The 26,153-nt window shown below is 36.1% G+C and overlaps 1 protein-coding gene across 3 annotated transcripts in view; it reads left to right on the top strand.

The window, feature by feature from the left end:
• Positions 1–26,153, top strand: part of NETO2 (neuropilin and tolloid like 2) — a 71,061-nt gene that overhangs the window by 17,373 nt on the left and 27,535 nt on the right. For 2 of the 3 annotated variants that reach the window (XM_043898380.1, XM_043898378.1), the window contains exons 5-7: positions 2,207–2,251; positions 2,339–2,466; positions 21,928–22,156. In XM_043898380.1, the coding sequence (XP_043754315.1) occupies positions 2,207–2,251; positions 2,339–2,466; positions 21,928–22,156 (402 nt within the window). The remainder of the gene's footprint in view (positions 1–2,206; positions 2,252–2,338; positions 2,467–21,927; positions 22,157–26,153) is intronic. The other variant, XM_043898379.1, reaches the window with a different exon arrangement.

The following is a 26,153-nucleotide window of genomic DNA, read 5'->3' as shown; positions in this document are numbered from 1 at the left end:
TTGTCATTATTGCACTAAAATTTTCAGAGTTATTCCAGTTACTTCCAGGAAGTAGGAACCCATTATGAGCCTCTGCCTCAACAAATACCACCAGTAGCTCAGAGAATTTCATGTATTTAAAAGATACTAGTTTCTCATCACTAGGAGGTTTCATCCACATTTACAAATCCCTGGACAAAATTATTTTATAAATATGGCTTAAATAACTAGACAGCCATGATTTAGCTACTTATGAATTGCCTGTTTATTTTGACCTTTTTTTTCCTTTAGTAGTAAGATTGTGGCATCCTCACCCACGTTATAAAAGTAACATGATAGAGAAAGAAAAATTGTCTAGAGATTTAGAGTTTAGTCCTGATTTTGCCATTATATTATCTAAAACAGTCATCATCTCTCTCTGATTCAGTTTGCTCATCTATAAAATAGAATATTACATGATCTTGATGTTGTTGTTATTAGCATAATATTAAACATAAGGTATGTAGAAACTCTGAAGTACTGTAAAATGCAAATGTAAGGTAATTAGTCTAGAACTTAAACATTTTATTTTTATTTTAATGTGTCTATATTTTAACCATAAACCATATAAAGTTGCTCTCATGATACATATAATAGAAAAAGAGCTGCTTTTCTTCCAAGAATCTTTACATATAAAGTTGCCTGACTTTGTTTTTTAATATATTTTTTTTTAGATCAGATGCTTAAATTGAATTTTTTTTTTTTCATTTATTTTTAAAAGCATTGTTCAAATGATTAAGGTACCTTTTTTCTTTCAGGTAGTCTAAACGTATTTGCAAAAACCTGACTCTATGTAAGACTTTTTTATGTAATGTATTTTTGGTGCTGAAGTATCAATTCAGTTAATTGATTTAGTTCTTAAAAATCAAATACCTGGCCAATTTAATCAAATCAGTTGTTTTAATACAAAGTATTGGTTGTCAACTTTCTGTGAACTATTTTACAGGGCAGAATATCCTATATATCATTTAGTCATCTTTCTTTTTACTGCCATTGTGAAAATACAGCTCATTAAGCTACTACAGTTGGCTTCCCAGGTGGTTCAGTGGTTAAGAATCTGCCTGCCAATGCAAGAGACACGGGTTCGATCCCTGGGTCAGGAAGATCCCCTGGAATAGGAAATTGCAACCCATTCCAATATTCTTGCCTGGAAAATTCCAGGCAAGACAGACGAACCTGGTGGGCTACAGCCTGTAGCTTAGTCACTCAGTCCTGTCCAACTCTGTGACCCCATGAACTGTAGCCCACCAGGCTCCTCTGTCCATGGGGATTTTCCAGGCAAGAATACTGGGTTGGGCTGCCATGCCCTCCTACAGGGGATCTTCCCAAAGCAGGGGTTGAACCCAGGTCTCCTGCATTGCAGGCTGATTCTTGACTGTCTGAGCCACCAGGGAAGCCCGAGGATATCAGTGGGGATATCAGTGGAGTAGGTATCAGGCCTGCCTGGTTCCCTGAGTTACCAGGGAAGCCCGGGCTACAGCCTATGGGGTCACAGAGAGCTGGACATAACTGAGTGCACGCATACACAGCTACTACTATGGTGAGGGGGAGTAAATTATGTGTAATGTAAAATTCACTATTTTAACCCTGTTAAATGTACAAGTCAGTGGCGTTGAGTACATATACAGTGTTGTGCAACCATAGTCACTGTCCATCTCCAAAACTGTTTTGTCTTCCCAAGCTGAAATTCTGTCCCCATGAAATACTTAACTCCAATTCCCCTATCCCTACAACCCTGTGAAAACAATCTCTATTAATTTGACTAATCTAGGGACCTCAGTAAATTCAGTCTTACACTGTCCTTAACTGTCTGACTTATTTTACTTAGCATAATGTTTCAAGACTCATCCATGTTATATAGCATATGTCAGAATTTCATTCCTTTTTAAGACTGGATAATATTTCATTGTAGTCTATATCTTACTACTAGCTACTGCAGTTGAGAAAGAGTTGTGAGTTTTCAGGTAGCATAAATAAGTTATTAATTCACAATATGATCAAAAATATAAGCATTATCATTTTTAAAAACATCAATCCTACAAGTGAGCAGTGCTTTGTAGTATACACCAATGAAAGCTTTCTCTTGCTTTGTTATTAAATGCAGCATTAGATATAACATAAGACATAAGCCTTAAATTAACTCTAAAATATCTCAGTGCCAATCACTTTCTTCTTTTCTCTGTTACAGATCCAGACTTTACTTACCTAGGAGGTATTTTAAACCCCATCCCAGGTTTAGTATATTACCTCTTTTTTTTTCTCATGGCATCTTTGATTAGTCTTTATTTTCCTTTGAACATCATTCATCTGTTCTTTCTAGATTGCCAGTTTGAGCTGTCAGGAGCTGATGGAATAGTGCGTTCTAGTCAGGTAGAACAAGAGGAAAAGACAAAACCCGGCCAAGCAGTTGACTGCATATGGACGATTAAAGCCACTCCAAAAGCAAAGGTAGTATGAAGTACGCAATCACTTCTGAGAATAACGTAATAAGATGTGGTTTGTACACTGTGTTATTTGGTTCATGCAGATATTTACTGGTTAGTTAAACTGATGTTGCAACTTTTTTAAAATTTTATTTCAGTCACATTATTGAGCATCTAACATCAGCATTGTTGTAGTTAAATAAATTACAATACAAACTTTAGGAATTTACACATACATTAATATTCTTATTTTAAGATTCTTAAAATCTGTGTATTCCTAACCAGACAGTACAGGTATTGATCAGTGTGATCATAGATTCATAAACATCTTCATGAACAGGTAAAACAGGCCATAAGAGGTTGAAGTGTCTTGTCAGAGGTCTCAGTGTTGGTTATAACAGTGTCAAAACCAAAGCACAAATATATTATCTTAGTTCTGTGTTCTTATCATGCTGTCCTCTGCTAATCATGTAGAATTTTTAGTGGAAAGTACCACAGGGAAGGATGCTTTTACATAGCTGACAGATTGAGACTGGTTCCTAACTACTCCTGCTTTTGCTTTTAATTTCTACCTCTGGGAATAGTAACAGTTAAAATTGTATTTATTTTGTGTGTGTGTGTGTGTGTGTATATATATATATATGTATATATATATGTAAAAAGAGGAAAAAAAGAGGGTAAGAGAACAAACCTTTAAAGAATTAACAAAAATCAAATTTAAAGTTTCTGATAATGTGATGGATTAGATAACCTGAAAACCTACCTGTTACAAAACACCTAGAAACATTGAATAATATATAATAGACATCCTTTTTAAAGCTTAGATAATCCCCTTAAAAGAAAATTCTTATGAACCATAAGTGCAAGAACTATAAACCAGAGCAATAAGCTAAAAACTTGGAATTGATGGTACACATGCCCCTTACTGATATCAGTAACCTGTGACTACTTGGGTGAACATGCCAGGAGCGTGATATTACCCACACTGAGACAAATAAAAGGCTTAGGGTTCATGTGGCCTTTGCGAGGTTCATCACATAAAGCTGGAACCCACAAAGGGAGATGATTGCCTTGAAATGGTAAAAAAAAAAAAAAAAAAAAAAAACTCTTCCATGAGCACAAGTTGTAACAAAAGAAGCTTATCTTTCTGGGCTCAGTCTCAGGATGGGGGTGAGGCTGAGGTCTCCCCTAACAGTTGATACCTAGAAACCTGAATTTATTAGTTTGGGGTATAAATTTATGTTCCATGTTCAGCCCAGGAATCACTTAGCCCCAAAATGAAGAAAATGGTCCTGGGCTTATTACACCTTTTGACGCATCTGGCACAGATAAATACAAATAGCCATGTAGGCTACAAGATTGCCATAGATAAAACAATAGACACCAAAATTAGACAGCATGTAGGTGAACAACCCACTGCAAGTTGAGCTAGCACACAAAATAGCAGGAAGTTTCTTAGATCCCCAATATCTGAAGTGTTTTTTATATCCAACAAGTAGTTATCAAAATATGAGAAAGAAAAATACCAAGTAAACTTTAAAAATAACCACATCAATCTTCCTCAAGTAAAAAGTATAGTATTGAGAGAGAGATTTGAGAAAATTACCCAGAAAGTAGCTTGAGGATGGGAGACAGTGGCAATTTATTAAGAAAATCCCAAGAAATAACAAGAGGCATTGACATATAGTAATTCTCAAAGCAAGGGAAAAAAGTCTTAATTGACCCTGAGTTTCAATCAGCATCACAGACAACACAAATGTCTCCAAGCCACTAGAGAGAGAAGAAATTGCCGAGAAAGAATAGCAAAGGAATAACCAATAGCAAAATAGAAGCCAGCAAGCAATAGAATAACATCTTCAAAGTGCTATGGGAAAAAATTAACCAGCAATCTAAAATTCAAACATTCCATGTCCAACTAAACTGTCATTCAAGAATTAGGGCAAAATTAAGGTATCTGGGGGCAAAAATAGTAATCAAACCAAGTGCTACAGTTAAATTCCAAATGTATCTGTTTTAGGTTAACTACAGAGAATTTTGAAAATACAAAAACAGCAGAGAAATAAATATTAAAAGAGCTAGTATAACTACTCAAATTGAAATCAAGATGGTTACGAACTCATAATTTTAAATATATGAGATATATTTTAAATTTTATGAATTAATATAGCCTCAAAATATACAAAACATGAATTGACAGTTGTCAAGGGAAAATTGTGACAAATCCACAGTTATAATGTGTAAATCTTTTAACCTTTCAATAATTTAATCAAGCATGCAAAAAAAAATGTCAAGGCTTAGGTTTAAAAAACCCAGTGTGCGGAATGGAACATGGTATTCTAACTCCCAACATTCAGAGATTTTGCATTCTCCACAGGCAGGCGTGAAACATTTATGGAAACTGATCCATACACTGGATGGAAAAAGGAATTCTGACATACACACCAGTGCTTGGTATCATACAGAGCATTCTCTGACGAAAGTATAATTAAATTAGCAACCAGAAACCAAAAGATAACTTTAAAACTCCATATGGTACTAGTAAAGTTGGATAGTTGCTTATAGATCAGTGAAGTTAGAACGCATGTTCATACCATACATATACAAAAATAAACTCAAAATGGCTTAGAGACTTAAACTTTGAAACTCTTGGAAGAAAACATAGGCAAGCATTCTCTGACATGAATTGTACCAATGTTTTCTTAGGTCAGTCTCCCATGGCAATATAATTAAAATAAGCAAATGGGACCTAATCAAACTTACAAGCTTTTGCACAGCCGAGGAAACTATAAACAAAATGAAAAGACAAGCTATTGAGTGAGAGAAAATATTTGCAAATAATGCACTGACAAGGGCTTAATTTCCAAAATACTCGAACAGCTCATACAACTCAACAAAAAAACAACCCAAGCGAAAAATGGGCAGAAAACCTGTATAGACTTTCTCCAAAGAAAAAAATAGATGGCCTGTAAGCATGTGAAAAAGTGCTCAACATTGCTAATTACTAGAGAAATGCAAATAAAAACTACAATAAGGTACCACCTCACGCTGGTCAGAATGGCCATCATTAAAAAGTCTACAAATAGCATATACTAATGAGGGTGTGGAAAAAAGGGAACCCTCCTACACTGTTGGTGGGAATGTAAGTTGGTGCAACCACTATGGAAAACAGTACAGAGGTTCCTCAAAAAACTAAAAATAGAATTACCATGTGATCCAGGAGTTGCACTCCTGGGCATATATCCAGATAAGTAGTGCCTTCCTGTGTTCCTAGCAGCACTATTTACAGTAGCCAAGACATGGAAACAATGTAAATATTCATTGATAGTTGAAAGGATAAAGATGTGTTACATGTATGCAATGGAATACTACTCAGCCATAAAAAAGAACAAAATAATGCCATTTGCAGCAACATGAATGGAACTAGCTATTATCATACTAAGTGAAGTAAATCCGAAAAAGAAAGACAAACACCATAGGATATACTTACATGTGGAATATAAAATAGGACCCAAATGAACCTGCCTGCAAAACAGAAACAGACTTACAGACGTGGAGAACAGACGTTTGATTGCCTAGGAGGAGGGACGGTGGGGAGGAGATGGAGTGGGAGTTTGGGGTTAACACATGCAAACTATTACATATAGAATGGGTAAACAACAAAGTCCTACTATATAGCACAAGGAACTATATTCAATAGATATAGTTGAGTTAAACCATTTTGGAAAACAGTATCTTTAAATGTGTATATATACACATACACACATGCCTATATATGTATATAACTGAATAATTTTGCTGTACAGTGGAAATTAACACTGTAAGTCAACTAAACTTCAATTTTTTAAAAAATGTTTAGAAATAATATATCATCTACTAATTGATACATCACAGAGGAAATCAGGATGAAAATTTTAACACATTTATTAAAAAAATATTTAGCAATAGTGAAAATACTACATATTGTAACTTACAAGATATCCCTGAATGTACTTTAGGGAACTTGAGATCATAAATACTAATTTTAGAAGAAGAAAAAGATTTAAACTTAATGAGCTAAAATTCAGCTAAAGAAGCTAAAAGAATGACTGAAGAATCCAAAGAAAGGATAATAATAGAAGAGCAGAGATAAATGAACTTCAAAATTTATAAAAAGGAAGACTCAACAAAACCAAAAGCTAGCCTTTTGTTTAAAAAATAATAGCAACAAGCATACTTCTGGCAAGATTAATGTAGAAAAAAGACAATATTAGAAGTGGGAAAGGTCATTCACTCAACTATAGCTGAGATAAAAAAGAAAACATTGTAAGACAAACGATGAAGAATACTTGCTGAAGAACAACAAAGAGTAGCATTTCCTCAATAAATTGCAAAGGGAAAAAGAAAACCAGCAGGGGAGCATGCAGATTAAAAAAGTATGAGTCAGATGAGTTTGGATCCAAACAGACTACAAAAGGCAAGGAGCAGTAACAATTAGAAGTCTGAACACTAGAATTTGATACTAAGAAATTGCTCATTTGTTTGGTTAGTAATAGTATGAAGTTATTTTTTAACATCTTTAACATTACATATGAAACTAATCACATAAAATGATATCTCTAGTATTTGTCTCAGAATAATATGTGAGAGGCAGAAGTGAAAGTGTGAAGGGAGTGAATGTGAAAGTTGCTTAGTCATGTCCGACTCTGCGGCCCCATGGATTATGTAGTCCATGGAATTCTCCAGGCCAGAATACTGGAGTGGGTAGCCTTTACCTTCTCCAGGGGATCTTCCCAACCCAAGGATCGATCCCAGGTCTCCCACATTACAGGCAGATTCTTTACCAGCTGAGCCACCAGGAAAGCACAAGCATACTGGAGTGGGTAGCCCATCCCTTCTCCAGGGGATCTTCCCGACCCTGGAATCAAACCGGGATTTCCTGTGTTGCAGGCGGATTCTTTACCAACTGAGCTATCAGGGAAGATAAAGCTAAAGTTAGAGAATGGGTAAAATGAGTTTATGATACTATTGTCTGCTTTTGTATGTTTGAAATTTTCCATAATTGAAGTACTTTAGATTGTTCTTTGCTAATACATTTGTGAACAGCCTAAGTGAACAGTTTACTGAAATATATAATGTATGTGTATACATACATGTTTACATATATATAATTTATCAAAGTCAAAGAAATAAAAAACCTAAATAAGCTCTTAACAAATTGACAAAATTGATTTTGTATTAGGTTGATACAAAAGTAATTATGGCTTTGCAGTGTTGAACTTTGCCATTTGAGATTGGAGTGCATTCTTAAATAAATGTTGTATTATAATCATTTTAATATGCATTTCTCACTTTATTTTTTTGATAATGACTATTACTTGCTGTTTATATTTATTTTAAACTGTAGAAATGATGTTAGACAAAAAGCATTTTTTAGCAATTTTCTTATTCGAGTTCAAATGGGCCAAAAAGACAATTCTCAACATCAACAGTGCATCTGGCCCAGGAACTACTAATGAACGTACAGTGCAGTGGTAGTTCAGGAAGTTTCGCAAAGGAGACAAGAGCCTTGGAGATGACCATAGAGGCCAGCCATCAGAAGCTGATAACAATCAGATGAGAGCCATCATCGAAGCTGATCCTCTTAGAACTACACAAGAAGTTGCCCAAGAACTCAACGTCAGCCATTCTGTGGTCATTTGGCATTTGATGCAAGTTAGAAAGGTGGAAAAGCTTGATAAGTTGATATCTCATGCTGCTGCTGCTAAGTCCCTTCAGTCGTGTCTGACTCTCTGCAGCCCCATAGAAGGCAGCCAACCAGGCTCCTCCGTCCCTGGGATTCTCCAGGCAAGAATACTGGAGTAGGTTGCCATTTCCTTCTCCATGATATCTCATGAGCTAACCACAAATCAAAAGAATTTTGTTTTCTCTTATGGTACTCAATAACAGCAAACCATTTCTCAGTTGGATTGTATATGACAACCAGCAACGACCAGCTCAGTGACTGGACCAAGAAGAAGCTCCAAAGCACTTCCCAAAGTCAAACCTGCACCCAAAAAAGGTCATGGTCACTGTTTGGTGGTCTGCCAGTCTGATCCACTACAGCTTTCTGAATCCTGGCAAAAGCAATCCATCTGAGAAGTATGCTCAGCAAGTCAATGAGAGGCACCAAAAACCTCAACGCCTGCAGCTGGCCTTGGTCAACAGAATGGGTCAATTCTCATATATAGTGGAACTATATGTAATCTTGTTCTGTATTTTCCAAGTCTGCTGTAAATGTGTTATCATACTTTCATAACGTAAAAACATAAAAATTAAATGAGCCTCGTTTTTCTCCATAATATCTGACTCTGACTACATGTCGCACATCCAGTGCTTCAAAAGTTGAATGAATTAGAAGTTTTGCCTCATCTGGCATAGTCACCTGACCTCTAGCCAATGTACTGCCACTTTTTCAAGCGTCTTGACAACTTTCTGCAGGGAAAACACTTCCATAACCAGCAGGATGCAGAAAATGCTTTCCGAGAGTGTTGAATCCTGCAGCATGGATTTTTATGCTACAGGAAGAAACAAACTTATATCTTGTTGGCAAAAATGTGTTGATTATAATGGTTCCTATTTTGACTAATAAAAATGTGTTTGAATCTAGTTATAATAATTTAAAATTCACAATCCAAAAACTCAATTACTTTTGTACCAAGCTAATACTTAAAATATGGTAACAGAAAAACTGGCCAAATTAGGTTTTACCAAGTATTTCAGGAACATGGTATATAAACTGTTTTAGAAAACTGAAGAAGAAAGAACTTTCCCCAGCCTGTTTTATCAAAACTAAATAGATAGCATGAGAGAATTTTAAAACAGAGAATTATTTGTCAAATGAAGGAGAGAGAAAAAGACCCAAAAGACTAAGCAGCAATAAACTAAACCTAACAAGTATTTTTTAGAAAACTTGACCAAAGATAGGCTTACCTTTGACATTTGTGGACAGCTTACTATGAGAAAATAGAAAACCAAATGATATGGTTTACCATATTGACACATTAAAGGAGATAAATCCACATATATCAATAGATGCAAAAAAAATCAAACTTAAAATCTATTAATAAATGAAAATCAGTAAGTCCAACATAGGATATATCTTCAGCATGATGAAAAATATCTTCTAAAATCCTGAAGCAAGCATCATAATTAATGGTGAAACCTTAAAATCATTTTCTTTAAGCTTATGTCTATTGCCAGTACTTTATTTGGTAGAGGTCAGTGCAACAAATGAATGCCGTGACAGATTTTATTTTCTTGTCCTCCACTGTGGATGGTGACTGCAGCCATGAAATTAAAAGATGCTTGCTCCTTGGAAGGAAAGCTATGACAGACCTAAAAAAGCAGAGACACCACTCTGCCAACAAAGGTCCATATCGTCAAAGCTATGATTTTTCCATTAGTCATGTACGGATGTGAGAGTTGGACCATAAAGAAGGCTGAGGGCAAAGAATTGATGCTTTCAAATTACAGTGCTGGAGAAGACTTGAGAGTCCCTTGGACTGCAGGGAGATGAAACTAGTCAATCCTAAAGAAAGTCAACCTTGAATATTCATTGGACAGACTGATGCTCAAGCTCCAATACTTTGGCCACTTGATATGAAGAGCCAGCTCATTGGAAAAGCTTCTGATGCTGGGGAAGATTGAAGGCAAAAGGAGAAGGGACGGCAGAGGTTGAGATGCGTCACAGACTCAATGGATGTGAATTTGAGCAAACTCCAAGATAGTGAAGGACAGAGGAGCCTGGTGTGCTCTAGGCCATGGGATCACAAAGAGTCGGACATGACTTAGTGACTGAACAACAACGTGGCAAAATGAGAGGAAAAAAGTTCATCAATTATAAAAATAAATTGCTTTCCAAAAGTAATTTGAAAATAAAACACAAAATCATAAAGTACCAGAAAGTAGTTTTTCAAGTTATATTGAAACACAGAAAAGAAGACCTACAGAAACGGCGAAAATCAGAGAGACATACACCATTTTCATGTATGAGAAGATGGAAATGTTTATTCCCAAATTAATCTATCAATTTAAAATTACAATCCAAATCCCCATAGGGCTTTCTGGGGAACTTGGCAAGCTAATTCTGAAATTCATATAAAGAGGAAAGGGTCCAGAAGAACCATGACAATTTTGAATAAAAACAAAGTGAGAGTACTTATCCTTTGAGATAATTTTGTGGTGGTTGGATGGAATGCATTTATCACTGGGGCATGCAAACTGATAAAACTGAAAAAAGTATCAAAACATAGGACCTCATATGTATGGAAGCTTAGTATATAATATTATAGCATGGTAGATCAAAAGAAAACACTTAATAATTGATGTTAGAACAATTGACTATTGATGTGAGATAACCTGTCTTGCACTTGGCATAAATGTTACAACTAAAACTTCTAGAAGAAAATATAGGAGTATAATTTTGTGACATTTGGTTGGGAAGCAGTTTATTAAAAACAGAGAAGACACAAAGTACAAACCATAAAGGTAAAATTTATCGATTTTACTCCCCTAAAATAAGTGACTTCTAGAACCAGCCAAGATATTGTAATCCTACTGTAGCTTATTGATCTTAATATAATGGAAAACTAGATAGAATACAGAAAGCAATTGCATAAGGATGCTGAAAAGTAACCATTAGAAGGTGGGTTGGAAGGGAAGTATTCAAAACTTGAATACTAATCCCAAAAGGGGGTGAGAGTCAGTAGTTTGTTGTGGGTTTTTTTCTTTCTGTTTGTAGAACTGATAGGTTCACTAGCCAGAACACTAAGAGAGGGGCCCCTACAAACTGCATGGGGTGTCCCTGGTTGATTTGTTTTTTTCCCCTTGCTAACTGCCCAAGGTTAGCACCAGTCACAGCAGCTATAGTAACAACTAAAACCCCAAGAGAAACCCCATGTCCTAACTGGTGGAATTTAGGAGAAGATGTGGTGATGTCTAGAGAGTATGGAGGAAATCCCCATAGTTTCTGTTTTTTTTTTCCTCTTAGTCACTCGGAACTCAAAACATATCAGGAGACTGAAAACTGAGGACAGTTTATCTTTCTAGCCAGCAGAGGACCTGGGAAGAGGGAACCAGGTTATTCAGAGAATGAGAAGGAAGCTTTGGAGAGCAGAGAGACAGAAAAAGGATGGTACTAATTCTGGCTTAGCCCTGACCTACGTATGCACGGAACAGGCCCACAGAAACATGGAAGAGGTATTGAGGACCGCAGTACATTATGAACACTGCCCAAGTGCCTGAGTAGGGTGTGCTTTGGGCAAGTCTGCGTGGCATAGCGAAGGTCTCGACAACTGAACCAGCAATGGAGCTAACACCCAGAAAGAGGCGGTACATGCAACCTGAACCGCACTGACTGGTGTCCTGATGAACAACAGAACTCAACATTTTCCACAGACTTTTAAGGACCCAGAGTCTCGATATTATATTCAAAATGTCCAGGATATAATTTTTTAATTACAATATAAAGAACCAGGGAAACGTGATTATTTCTGAAAGGGGAATACAGGCGATCCCAACTCTAACAGTAGTCAGATGACAGTTTTCAAAAGTTTTAAATCAATAATGTAACCATGTTCCATGAGATAAAGGTAAACATGCCTGAAATGAGTGAAAAGATAGAACTTAGCAGAGAAATAGAAACTATAAAAAAGAACCAAGTGGAAATTTTAGAACTGAAGAAATACATCTTAAATTTTTAAAGAAATTATTCAGTGTGTGGGCCAGTATAAGAATGAAGGAAAAGCAGTAAACTCCAAGAGGATTCAGTAGAAACTACCTAATCTGAAGAATTGAGAAAAAAAAGACTGAAAATAAATTATACAAAGGTTTTAGGCACCTGTGGGGACAATTTCAAAAGATGTAAAATTCATGTAACTTAAGTACCAGAAGAAGGGGAGAAGATGTTACAGAAAAAAATCTGAAGAAATAATTGCAAAAAATTTGGTGAAGGACATAAATTTACAGATTTGAGAAGCACGGCAAACAACTAAACAGGATAAAAACAAACAAAATACAAAGCCTACTCAAATCAAATTGCTTGAAACCGAAGGTTGAAAGCTTTGAGATCTGACAGAGAAATGATGCATTTTATATAAGGGAACAACAATTTGAATGACTGTGGATTTCTCTGCAGAAATTATCAAAGCCAAAGACTGTGTATCAAAACCTTTAAATGCTGAAATAAAGAACTGTAAAATTCAGAATTTTATATCCAGCAGAAATATCCTTTCAGAAATGAGGGCAAAGTAAGTACATGCCCCAACGAAGACAAAGAACTCATTGCCTGCAGACATGCTATAAAAGAAATGCTAAACACAGTTCTTTAAATAAAAGAGAAATGGCACTAGAATGAATCTTGAAATATCATGAATGAAAGTGTACAGAAATGGTAAATAATCTGGATAAATATAAACCATTTTACCAATGTCAGGAACAAAAGGGAGGATATCATTATAGACCCTCCATTAAAACAGTGGACCTTTCTGTGCCCAAATCAAATGTCTCAAATGAAATGACAAATTCCTTAAAAGCCTCAAGCTGCCCAAACACATCTAAGAAGAAATACGTAATCTGTATGACCACATATTTTTGAAATGAACTCAGTTTAAAACCTTACAAAGAAAGCTCCTAAATGGCTATGTGGACAAATTATATCAAATATTTAAAGAAGAAATAATGCTAATTCTTGTCAGTCTCTTCCAGGTAGTAAAAGAAGAGGAACACTTCTAAACTCTTAAGCATCACCCTGAAACCACCAAAGACATTATATGGAAACTGCCGATCAGTATTCCCCCTATGATGTTTTGCTTGATGATAGGAAATACATATATTTGGTGTTCATCCCCATTTTTGGCACAGAGCTTACAAAACCCTTGGAAAATTCCTGAATGATAAGAGCAGTGGGAGCATCTTATGTTAATGATATTTAATCTCGTCCTCAGTTCCTGAACATGTTTCAAGTGGGTGTGTTGTTATTAATAACAAGCCCCTTTCAACCACAAGTGACTTTATGTTAACAAGGTGACTTCTGGAAATCCATTGAACGTGGAGGCTCATTACCAGGGTAGCTGGTAATCTAGTAAGTAAACTGATGTTCTAAGTCCTGTAAGCCACTTTATTAAATTAAACTTTTAAATTTAAACTATCAAACACTCTATTAAACTAAAGGAATCCAAGAATTAATGCTTTTGAGCTGTGGTGTTGGAGAAGACTCTTGAGAGTCCCTTGAACTGCAAGGAGATCAAACCAGTCAATCACAGAGAAAATCAATCCTGAATATTCTTATTAGAAGGGCTTATGCTGAAACTGAAGCTCCAATACTCTGGCCACCTGATGCAAAGAGCCGATTCATTAGAAAAGACCTGATGCTGGGAAAGATTGAAGGCAGGAAGAGAAGGGGACGACAGAGGACAAGATGGTTGAATGGCATCACTGACTCAATGGATGAAAGTTTGAGCAAGCTCCAGGAGATGATGAAGCCTGGCGTGCTGCAGTCCATGGGGTCACAAAGAGTCAGACACAACTGAACAAGAATGAGACCTTAGGAAACTCAGACTTGTAATGAGTCAGAATCATGTGACAACCTGATCTTGTGTTTGGCCTCTGAAGTGGAAGCCATTCCCCTGGGAGTAAGCCCTCAACCTTTGGAATCTGATGCTCTCTCTGGCTAGCTGGAGTTATCACTGAATTGAATTGTAGGACACCTAACTGATATTTGAGGATTGCTGTTGTAGTTGGGGGATGAGGAGGGAAGACCCACATGTTGGAATCGGTATCATAGTTGTTACTCCAGAAAATTAGATAACAAAAATCTCTAACAAAGTATTGGCCAGTCTAAACCAGCAATATATTAAAAAGTATAATATGCCGAAATAACCACAACCAAGTGTGGTTTATCCCAGGAATGCAAGGCTGATTCATATTTGAAAAATCAGTATGGCTCATTATGTAAATAAAGAATTCTGCATGATTATCTCAGTTTGTTAAAAGAATCAGCACCCATTCATGATGAAAATATCAGAAAATTGAAAAGAGTGGAATTTCTATAACTTGATAAAGGATGTCTACCAAAATGTACAGCTGACACCATACTTAATGGTGAAAACCTGAATGCTCTTCCCCCTCAAAATTAGCAACAAGATAACTGCCACTGAACACCATACTGAAAGTTGTAGATAGTGAGACATGGCAAAAAAAACTATTTTTCCAGATGACATAATTATCTTTGTAAAAAATTAACATGAAATATACTCTCAAAAAACTCCTGGAATAAAGAAGTCAGTTTAGCAAGGTTGGATAAAAGGCGGATAGATAAATGTCAGTTGTATTTTTTTGTATGTAGTTGATGCTTGAATAAGATGAGTTTGAACTGCACTGATTCATTTGCACACAGATTTTTTTTTTTTGAGGGTAAATACATAGTACTACACTGTCAATGGTTGGTTGAATCCACAAATGTAGAACCAAGGATATTGTGGGATAACTGTGAAGTTATACATGGATTTTTGACTGCAAGGAGGGTCAGCGCCTCTATGTCCCATGTTGATCAAGGGTTAGTTATACTATGTGATTCAATATTTGAAGAATGAGCAATTGGAATTCAAAATTAAGAAAGCAGCAATACCATTTAAAGTAGCCCTTCCTTCCCCCCACCCAAAAAAAAGTAACATCTATAAACTGCAGAACCCTGATAAAAAATTTGAAGACCTGGATAAATGGAAATATATACTGTGTTTTTATTCCAGTTCCAAAGGCAATCCTAAAGAATGTTCAAACTACCATACAATTATACTCATTTCTCATTCTAGCAAAATGATGCTCAAAATCCTTCAAGCTAGGCTTCAGTAGTACATGAACTGGGAGCTTCCATATGTGCAAGCTGGATTTAGAAAAGGCAGAGGAACCAGAGATCAAATTGCCAACATCTGTTGGATCATAGAAAAAGCAAGGGAATTCTAACAAAACATCTGCTTCATTGACTATGCTAAAGATTTTGTGTGGATCACAAACTGGAAAATTCTTCAAGAGATGGGAATACCAGACCCCCTTACCTGACTCCTGAGAAACCTGATTGCAGGACAAGAAGCAGTACTTAGAACCAAATGTGGAACAACAGATGTTCCAAATTGGGAAAGGAGCACTTCAAGGCTGTATATTGTCACCCTGTCTGTTTAACTCCTATGGAGAGTACATCATGCAAAATCCTGGACTGGATGAGTTACAAGCTGAAATTAAGATTGCTGGGAGAATTATCAACAACTTCAGATATGCAAATGATACTACGGTAATGGTAAAAAGTGAAGAGGAACTAAAGAGCCTCTTGATGAGGGTGAGAGAGGAGAGTGAAAAAGCTGGTTTAAAACTCAACATCCAAAAAACGAAGATCATGGCATCTGGTCCCATCACTTCATGGTAAATAGATGGGGAAACGGTGGAAACAGTGAAATTTTATTTTCTTGGACTCCAAAATCACTGTGGATGGTGACTGAAGCCACAAAATTAAAAGACACTTGCTCCTTGAAATGAAAGTATGACAAACCTAAACAACATATTAAAAAGCAGAGACATCACTTTGCTGACATAGGTCTGCATAGTCAAAGCTATGGTTTTTCCAGTAGTCATGTATGGATGTGAGAGTTGAACCATAAAGAACGCTGAATGCTGAAGAATTGATGGTTTCGAACTGTGGTGCTAGAGAACACTCTTGAGAGTCCCTTGAACAGCAAGGAGATCAAGTAAATCCTAAAGGAAATCATCCCTATATATATCTACTGGAAGGACTGATGCTGAGGCTTCAATACTTTGGCCAGCTGATGTGAAGAGCTGACTCATTGGAAAAGACTGATGCCGGGAAAGACTGAGGGCAGGAGAAGAATGGGGAGACAGGATGAGATGGTTGGATGACATCACTGACTCAATGGACATGAGTTTGAGCAAACTCTGGGAGACAGGGAAGGACAGGAAAGTCTGGTCTGCTGCAGCTCATGGGGTTGCAGAGTCGAACACAACTTAGCCACTAAACAGCAGCAGCGACACTGTGTACACCTATTGATGCGGACTCAGTGGTGTTAACGTAAGTTCTTCTGAAATAGATCTGTATAAACAAACAGTTCAAATTAAAACCCCTGCTATGTTTTTGTAAATATAGACAGACTGTTTCTAGAGTATAATGAAGATGCGAGGAATTTTAAGAGCCAAAACAGTTTTCAAAAAATACAATTACTCACTACGTGATTTCAGGACTTCAGATCTTCAGCAACCAAGACAGTGTGGTACTGACAAATGACAGACACAGATCAGTGGAACAGAATAGAACTCAGAAAAGGATTCATACAAACATGCTTTATTTTTTTCTTTAGAGATACAGTGTCAGTTCAGTGGATAGTCTTCAACAAATGGTGCTAAGAACAACCAGATACCCCTATTTTAAAAAAAGAATTTTAATTCTATACTTGTATTTATACCTTATATTAAAAATTAACCTAAACTGGATTATAAACACAAGTATAATACTGTAAAACTTTTAGAAGATAACATACGTGAAAACTTTGGGTTAGGGAAAGAGTTCTTAGATAAGACATCAAAGAAGAATCTATTTAAAAAAAACTATAAGTTGAACTTCATTAAAATTAAAGCTTTTTCTTTTCACTGTTGAATGAAAAGAAAAGCACTAAGAGAAAATATTTGTAAATCACTTGTCAAGAGATTTATTTAATCCAGAACTCAAAACTCAACTATAAGAAAAGTACCTAATTTAAAAATGAGTAGGAGATTTTGAACAGGCACCAGAGAATATTTCGACATTTCAAAACTGCAAATTAAAACCACAGTGGAATAGCTCTCTACCTCTATTAACATAACTAATATTTTAAAACAGAATACCAGGTGCTGGGAGCTATGTAGAGCAATTGGGAATGTAGTAACACTCCTGGTAGGAATACAGAATGATAGAACCATTTTGGAAAACAGCTTGGTGATTTCCTATAAAGTTACTATGTGAGTCAGCAGTCTCCTAGCAGGGTAGCCAGGAGAAAGAAAAACATGTTTACACACAAAAAACTTGAATATAAATGTTTACAGTACTTTATCCATAATAAACAAAAGCTGGAAACAATCCAAATACTCTTCAGTTGTTAATAAACTGTGGTACATCTGTGTAGTGAAATTTATTCAGGAGCAATAAGATACAAACTATTGGGTATGCAGTAGCATAGAAGAATGTCACATGCATTGTGCTAACTGAAAGAATCCTGACTCAGAATATACTATGATTTTATTTATATGAAATTATAACATTTATGGAAAAGGTGTAACTACAGGGCAGTAAAAGATTGGTTGCCAGGAATTAAAGTTGAAGATCAATTTGGACTGCTGAGGAGCTGGAAAGGATTTTCGCGGGGGGAGGGTGATGGAACTGTTCTTGATTATGGTGTCTGTCACTTGACCCTGTGCATTTGTCAGAGAATTTTATTTTATATTACTTGAGATGTGATTGAATGTCTTGATGTGGCCAAGTATCAATAAGGATTGAAGAATGGAGATGCTGTCAACTTGCTTTGGGAGAATAAATTGCTGCAACCACTTTGGAAATCCATTGGGCATACCCTGGTAAAGATGAAAATGGTCATGTCTTATGACACAGCAACCACGCTTCTAGATGTGTACCCAGATGCTCATTGTGTGAGAGCGTAATCAGAATGCAAGAATGTTTACAGCAATATTTAATATTTTTAAAAGCGGAAGCAAGCTAAATGTCCAAAAGGAAAATGGATAAGTAGTGACTTATTTCTACAATTGATACGAGATTTTTAAATACACAAATAAAAATATACACAAATACTATATATTTTTATAGATACATAAATTTAAAAGTCTAAAAATGTACATAGTAATTATAAAAATCATACTCAAAACAGGGAATGTAGGAAAGATAGTGGGAACATAGATGGCTTTAGCTGTACAGTTGACCCATGCACGACATAGAGGCTAGGGTCACTGACCACTTGCAGTTGAAATTCTGAGTATAACTTTATAGTCAACCCTCGATATATGAGGTTCCACATCCTCAGATTCAACCAGCTGCAGACCGTGTAGTACTGTGAAAGAGAAAGTGTTGGTCACTCAGTCATGTCCAGCTCTTTGCAACCCGATGGTCTGTAGCCCGCCAGGCTCCTCTGTCCATGGAATTCTCCACACAAGAATACTGGAGTGGGTTGCCATTCGCTTCTCCAGGGGATCTTCCCGAACCAGATATCGAACACAGGTCTCCCACATTTCAGGCAGATTCTTTACCATCTGAGCCACCAAGGAAGCATAGTGTCATACTGTAGTATGTGATTATTGAATAAAATCCACATAAATGGACCTGCATATTTGAAACCCATGTTCAAGGGTCAACTGTAACAGAATTGAACTATACAAGTCCACATATATAGGTTTTATTCAGTAAATATTATAGTGTTATACAGTCTGCAATTGGTTGTGTTTATAGACACAGAACCACAAATACAGAGGTTGCAGTGTAGGACTTGAGCACCTGCAGATTCTGGTATCCAGAGCAGGACCTTCCTAGAACCAATCACCCATTACTGCTGAGGGATGATTGTGCAGAGGTGAGGTGGGGTTGTGGGTTTTGCTTTAATATTTAATAATTATTTAAATACTTAAGTGAAATTAGTACTTTTGTTATGGCTCTTTTATAAAATACCTCACGAAGAAATGATTTTATAGTCATAAGTTTTTTAGGAATGTAACCTAGAATGTTAAATATTGAAGAATATTACTTTTAATATATAAAAGTAAATTGATTTTTTAAAGTTAACATAAAAAACACTTGACATGGAAATTAGATCAAAAATTTTTAATAGGGTTCAACTAAAAGAGTAAAACATGATTTCATTTGAAGAATTTAAAAGAGAAAATGTTAAAGACCATGATAACCCTTTAATACTCAAAATGGGGTAAACTAGTTTACAGGTGATGTTCAAGAAAAATTCACTTATGTATAAAAGTCATTGGTGTTTGCATTTAAGTAGTGTTTTAGTCTGTTTTATCAGTGGCCTTTCCATAAAAATAACAGCTTTCTGAGGATCTCATTGCATTTCTTTTGCGGTCTTTGGGGCCTCTAATAAAAAGCCTCCTTTTCCCCATTGGAGTTATGAACCAGTTGAGACAGTGGAGCTTCAGAATAGCCCCTTTATTATAATAAAGGCTAGGAAGCAGTTTATAGTGAGAAAATCAATCTAGACCTGCTACTTCCATACCCACCAAGTCCACCTCCTACCTAAGCCTACACTGAACCTCCCATCCAAGGAAAGTGCATCTGCAGAAGAGACCCACTTACCCGGGTCACTGTTATTCTCATTCACTGGTCCAGGGAAGGAGGAAAGGAAAAGTGACCAAATACCATCCCCGACCAAGTGACTCTGTCCACTTCCCTGGGAGGGTATAGGAGGAGGTAAGAGGCTAAGAGGGTTTATGTTTAAATAAAGATCTCCTGCAGTCTGGGTGAGAGAAGAGTAGTTTGTGCCCCGATCCACCCATTTCAATTTGTTAGCCTCATAATGTTAGAAATCCTTTCTGAAGATTAGTTGAATTAAACTATTAATATCAATATTTAACTATATTCACAATAGAAAAGAATGTTATTTTTGTCATATGACTTACCTTAAAACTTTGATTTTTAAAAGTTACATATTTAAAGCACATTTACGATGGCCTTACACAAGTCTGGTGTTTCTTTGGATTAAAAAAAACGGTAGAGAGTAAATACTTCTTGATGGTCTTCCTGATATTCAGCTCTATCAAAACTAGGTTTTACAGACCTGTTCACTTTTTCATTGATTGCTCTTTCTGAGCAAGAATTATACTGGATAACACATTGACACTCTCATTGGAAGACCATACAATATAATGGAGAAGACAAATAATAACAAATATTAGTGAAACTCACCACCAGACAACCATGGGCAGAATGTTCTGGTTATATAAATGATGGAGAAAGTAATGAAAACAGATTGCGTATTTTAAGCAAACATATTACTTCTGTGTTAAAATACATTTATGAGGTTTTGTGAAGTTTTGAAATGGAAGTACATTATCAGTAATTTTGCTCATGAAAGTGGCTAACTGGTCATTTTATTTTATTTTATTTATTTTTTTTCTAATTGGTCGTTTTAAATAAGCCAAAGTTACTGGTCAAAATTTAACTCTGAGATATATTTTTGAGTTTTTGTTCTTAGTTTTATGTCATCAAGATATTTTAGGTGGGGGAAGTGTTTGATGTTTTTGTTTCATGAAGCCCTTTAAATTACAGGGTGGGTGTGGCATCATACTGCTACCTCAGGAATAGCAATTAGCAAGGTGAATACCCACTAGACATCTCCAGTGCCAATCAGAGAAATCTTTATTCTTTATTCACTAAAATTTTACTTTAATTGTAGAGTCACATATGAGCAACTATATCCAAAAATGAACCATGTATGTGAAGAGTGTGTGTATATGTGCATGTGTGCATGTATACACATAAAAGGCATCCCAGGGAATGTGAAGAACATACATCTTAATAAGATTGAGACCAACTTAGGTTCACATCCTCGCCCTAAGTAACCTTGGGCAAGTTCCTTAGTCCAAATGAGCCTTAATTTCCTCCTAGCCCATGAAGAATAGTACCTGTTTCATTCTGTTCTTTTGGAGATTTTGCTCAAGATGTTTCTAAACCTAAAGTCTAATGGAACTCCTCAAATAAGAATGGGTCAGGCACATTTTAAGAAAACTGAGTGCTGGGTAGCAGACTGCCTATGAAATTTGAGGAAAGGGGATACTAAGCAATAGAATACTAGTGCTTATTTTGAAACTCCAGTTTAAATTTTTGTGACTGAAAAGTTAGAAATTGTTAAATTTATGGAGTAAAATCATAAAACCACTTACATGTGCAACAGTAGGGTAGTGGGTAAGTAAATGACATCATAGGAATTATTACAATTATGAAGCGATAGGTAAGTTTTGATGTGTTACAGCAAAAGCAGACTGTGTGTATCTTAAAATTAAGCTTAGGTTTTAAAAATGTGAAGAAAAACTGAAAAAAGTTAATCATAGTAATTGCTAAAGTGATAGGATTATGAATTTTTCTTTTATTTTCCCAGTTTGTCAGTACCACAAGATTGTTTTTATAACAAGGGAAATATGTACGATAGTCATGCCTCATGAAGCAAAAAATTTCTCTTTATAGACAAAACACAAGCTTTAGGTTCCTTAATGCTTGGTTCTATTATTAAGACAACCAAAGAAACAGAATATTAATCTTAGTTCTTTTACCTTCTTAGGCATCAGCCTTTTATCTATTGTTTTTTCTGTCAGCTGTAATAATTCAGTTCAGTCGCGTTACATATTGATTGGATAATAGAACTAGAAAATTAAAATTAATATCTTTTTAAAAGCACTGTTTTTCTTTGTTTTAATGTTGCAGATTTATTTGAGGTTCCTAGATTATCAAATGGAGCACTCAAATGAATGCAAGAGAAACTTCGTTGCAGTCTACGATGGAAGCAGTTCTATTGAAAATCTGAAGGCCAAATTTTGCAGCACTGTGGCCAATGATGTAATGCTTAAGACAGGAGTTGGGGTGATACGCATGTGGGCAGATGAAGGTAGTCGGCTAAGCAGGTTCAGAATGCTCTTTACTTCCTTTGTGGAGCGTAAGTAAATAATTTCTATAGCAGTGAGGTCTTTTACATAATCATTTACTCAGAATACAATTATTGAGCATTTCCTTTTGACAAAGACTGCTAGTCACAGAATGCAGAAGTAAGTAGGTCTTAGTATGTATCTTAAAGAATTGACTGTCATGGGTGGAGAAAACCATGGTAATGCATAAATTGCAACACTACCAGTCATAAAGATGTATGGTAGGGAGTGTAAGAAGTGGAGACTTCTCTCAGAATTTTCACAATTAAAAATAATTATCAGTAGTATGAATTCATCCTGGTAAATAATTGTGACTCCACCAAACCATGCTCCCCGAAGGTTTAGATAGACTGTTTTCTTTTTTAAAACTTTTAAAGTAATTTTAAGCTTATAAAAAGTTGTAAAATAGTAGAGTTCTCCTGTGCCCTTCACTTAGATTCTCCTAATGTTAGCATCTTACAATACCATAGTAAAGCTGAATGTTACCACTGATGCAATATTATTAAACAGTATATAGACCTTACTCAGAAATCACTAGTTTTCTCATTAATGTCGTTTTCTGATCCAAAATCGCAAACTGCTTTTGTCCTGTCTCCTTTAGTTTGCTCTGTTTGTGGCACTTTCTCAGTGTTTAATGACCTGGCTGCCTTTGAAGAGCACTGGCTAGCTACTTAGTAGCATGTCCATGGGTTTAGGTTTCTCTGATGTCCTCTCTCTCCTGAGCTGAGGTTATGTGTGTCTGTCAAGAATACAATAGAAATCACTTTCCACCTTTCTCAGTGCATAATGTGGGTTTGCCTCACACTAACTTGGATCACTTTCTTAAGGTACTGTCTGCCACATTTCTACACTATAAACTTAACAATTTTTCTTTTCAAATTAATAACTCCCTCAGAGTATGCAAATACCCTTTTGCTCACTAATATCAGCCTCCATTAATGGTTTCTGCCTGTAATAACTATTACTATAGTATTTACTTTAAGGTGGTTTTCTGTTTGCATCATTCTTTCTACATTTGTTAATTATAATTTTGTGAGGAAGAGCTATTCTTTCCCCCTCGTTTATTTATTCTATTTGTGTCACTATGAGCTCATGGATATTTATTTTACTCTATTATATATATATACATATATATAATTCTATGATAGCGTTTACTTTGGTGCTAAACATCCCAGCTTTGGCCATTGGGAGCTCCTTCAGGCTGCATCCTGTACTCTTTGGGTAAGCCTGTTTTTTTAATCGCCTCCTTTTCTGATACAGATAGTAAGAATGAGCCAGGCTCAACTTACGTTTTCTCTTTTGAGCCCTATAATCAACCATGTTTCCAAAATGCCCTTTCCTTCTCTTCCAGTGAGAAATCTGACTTTGATTATCTACAGTATGTTTATCTGTTCAATCCTAGGATATCCATTGGGCTTCCCTGGCGGCTCAGGCAATAAAGAATCCGCCTGCAATGCAGGAGACTCAGCATCAATTCTTCAGTACGCAGCCTACTTTATGGTCCAGCTCTCACATCTTTCCATGACTACTGGAAAGACCGTGGCTTGTTGGCTTTGTCAGCAAAGTGATATCTTTGCTTTTTAATACTCTGTCTAGGTTTGTTATAACCTTCCTTCCAAGAAGCAAGAGTCTTTTGTTTTATTTATTTTTTTTTTTACTTCTTTTTTTTTTTTCTTTAATTTTTTTATTAGTTGGAGGCTAATTACTTCACAACATTTCAGTGGGTTTTGTCATACATTGATATGAATCAGCCATAGATTTACACTTATTCCCCATCCCGATCCCCCCTCCCACCTCCCTCTCCACCCGATTCCTCTGGGTCTTCCCAGTGTACCAGGCCCGAGCACTTGTCTCATGCATCCCACCTGGGCTGGTGATCTGTTTCACCATAGATAGTATACATGCTGTTCTTTAAGAGTCTTTTAATTTCATGACTGCAGTCACCATCTACAGTGATTTTGGAGCCGAAAATCAGTCACTGCTTCCACTTTTTCCCTTCTGTTTGCCATGAAGTAATGAGACCGGATGCCATGATCTTAGTTTTTTAATGTTGAGTTTTCAGCCAGATGTTTCACTCTCCTCCTTCACCTTCATCAAGAGGCTCTTTAATTCCTCTTTGCTTTCTGCCATTTGGTACTGATCTGAAGTTGTTGGTATTTCTCCCAGCAGTCTTGATACTAGCTTGCTACTCATCCAGCCTGGCATTTTGCATGATGTACTCTGCATATAAGTTAAATAAACAGGGTGACAGTATACAGACTTTTCCTACTCCTTTCCCAATTTGGGACCATCTGTTGTTCCATGTCCAGTTCTAACTGTTGCTTCCTGACCCTCATACAGGTTTATCAGGACACAGGTTAGATGGTCTGGTATTCCTGTCTCTTAAAGAATTTTCAATAATTTGTTTGTGATCCACACTGGCAAAGGCTTTTGCATAGTCATTGAAATAGAAGTAGATGCTTTTCTAGAATTCCCTTGCTTTCTCTATGATGCAGTGGATGTTGGCAATTTGATCTCTGGTTCCTCTGCCTTTTCTAAATCCAACTTGTACGTCTGGAGGTTCTCGATTCAAGTACTAGTGAAGCCTAGCATTAAGGATTTTGAGCATAACCTTACTAGCATGGGAAGTGAGTGCAATTGTCAGGTAGTTTGAACATTCTTTAGCCCTGCCCTTTTTTGGAATTGGAATGAAAACTGACCTTTTCCAGTCCTGTGGCCACTGTTGGATTTTGCCAAATACCCTTCTAGAATGGTTGTATATGTTTTTAAATTATGGTAAAATATACCCTAAGCCATTCTCGGTGTACAGTTCCATGGCATTAGCACATTCACGACATCATTCAACCATCACCATTATCCACTTGCAGAACTTATGTAATATCCCAAATTAAAACTCAATACCCATTAAATAGTAACTTCCATTCCCTATTCCCTCAACTGCAGGTAACCTCTATCTTTCTGTCTCCATGAATTTCCCTATTTTAGATACCTCATATAAATGGAATATTTGTCCTTTTGTGTCTGATTTATTATACTTAGTATGTTTCTAAGAATTTCAGTCATTTTTAAGGCTGAATAATTTTCCATTTTACATATACATTTTTGTTTATCGTTTCATCTGTTGATGAACACTTGAGTTGTTTCTGCTTTTGGCTATTATGAATAAAGCCACTATGGATACTGGCATAGAGTTATCTCTTTGAATCTCTGATTTCAGTTTTTGCAGTATATACTATACCTAGAAGTGGAATTGCTGGATCATATAAATGTTGTTTATTTTTTAATTTTTTATTTTTCAGTGGAGTATAGCCAGTTAACAATGCTGTGATAGTTTCAGGTGGACAGCAAAAGAATTCAGCCATACACATACATGTTTCCATTCTCCCCCAAACTTCCCTCCCATCTAAGCTGCCACATAACCTGGAACAGAGTTCTTTGTGCTATACATTAGGTCCTTGTTGGTTAACCTCCTTAAATATGACATTGTGTACATGTTGATTCCAAACTCCCTAACTAAATATGGATATTCTACATAGAAAATTAAAATTTAATATCAGCATATTAAAATTTAAAATCTATTAAAATTTTTGAGGACCACCAGCTATTTTCACAGCAGCTATTCCATTTCACATTCCCTCCAGCAATGCAATAGGGTTAGTCCCCATCCTCACCAAAACCTTTTTTTTTTTTTAACAGTAGCCATTCTAATGGCTATATGAAGTGTGGTTTCTTCATTTGTGATTCCAATTTGTATTTCCCTAATGATGAGTGATGTTGAGTATCATTTCATGCTTCTTGGCCATTTGTATACCTTCTTCGGTGAATACGTCATTTTATTGCACTTCACAGACACTGCATTTTTTTTTGCACATTGAAGTCTTGTGGCTACTCTGCCTTGAGCAAGTTGGTCAGCACCATTTTTTCAACATTTGCTCACTTCATGTTTCTGTGTTACAGTTTAGTAATTCTCACAACATTACAGACTTTTTCGTTATTGTATGTATTATG

The sequence above is a fragment of the Cervus elaphus genome, chromosome 4 (assembly GCF_910594005.1).
Source record: "Cervus elaphus chromosome 4, mCerEla1.1, whole genome shotgun sequence".
NCBI lineage: Eukaryota > Metazoa > Chordata > Mammalia > Artiodactyla > Cervidae > Cervus > Cervus elaphus.
The sequence above is the reverse complement of the archived record's forward strand: the minus strand, read 5'-3'. Positions and strand labels throughout refer to the sequence as shown.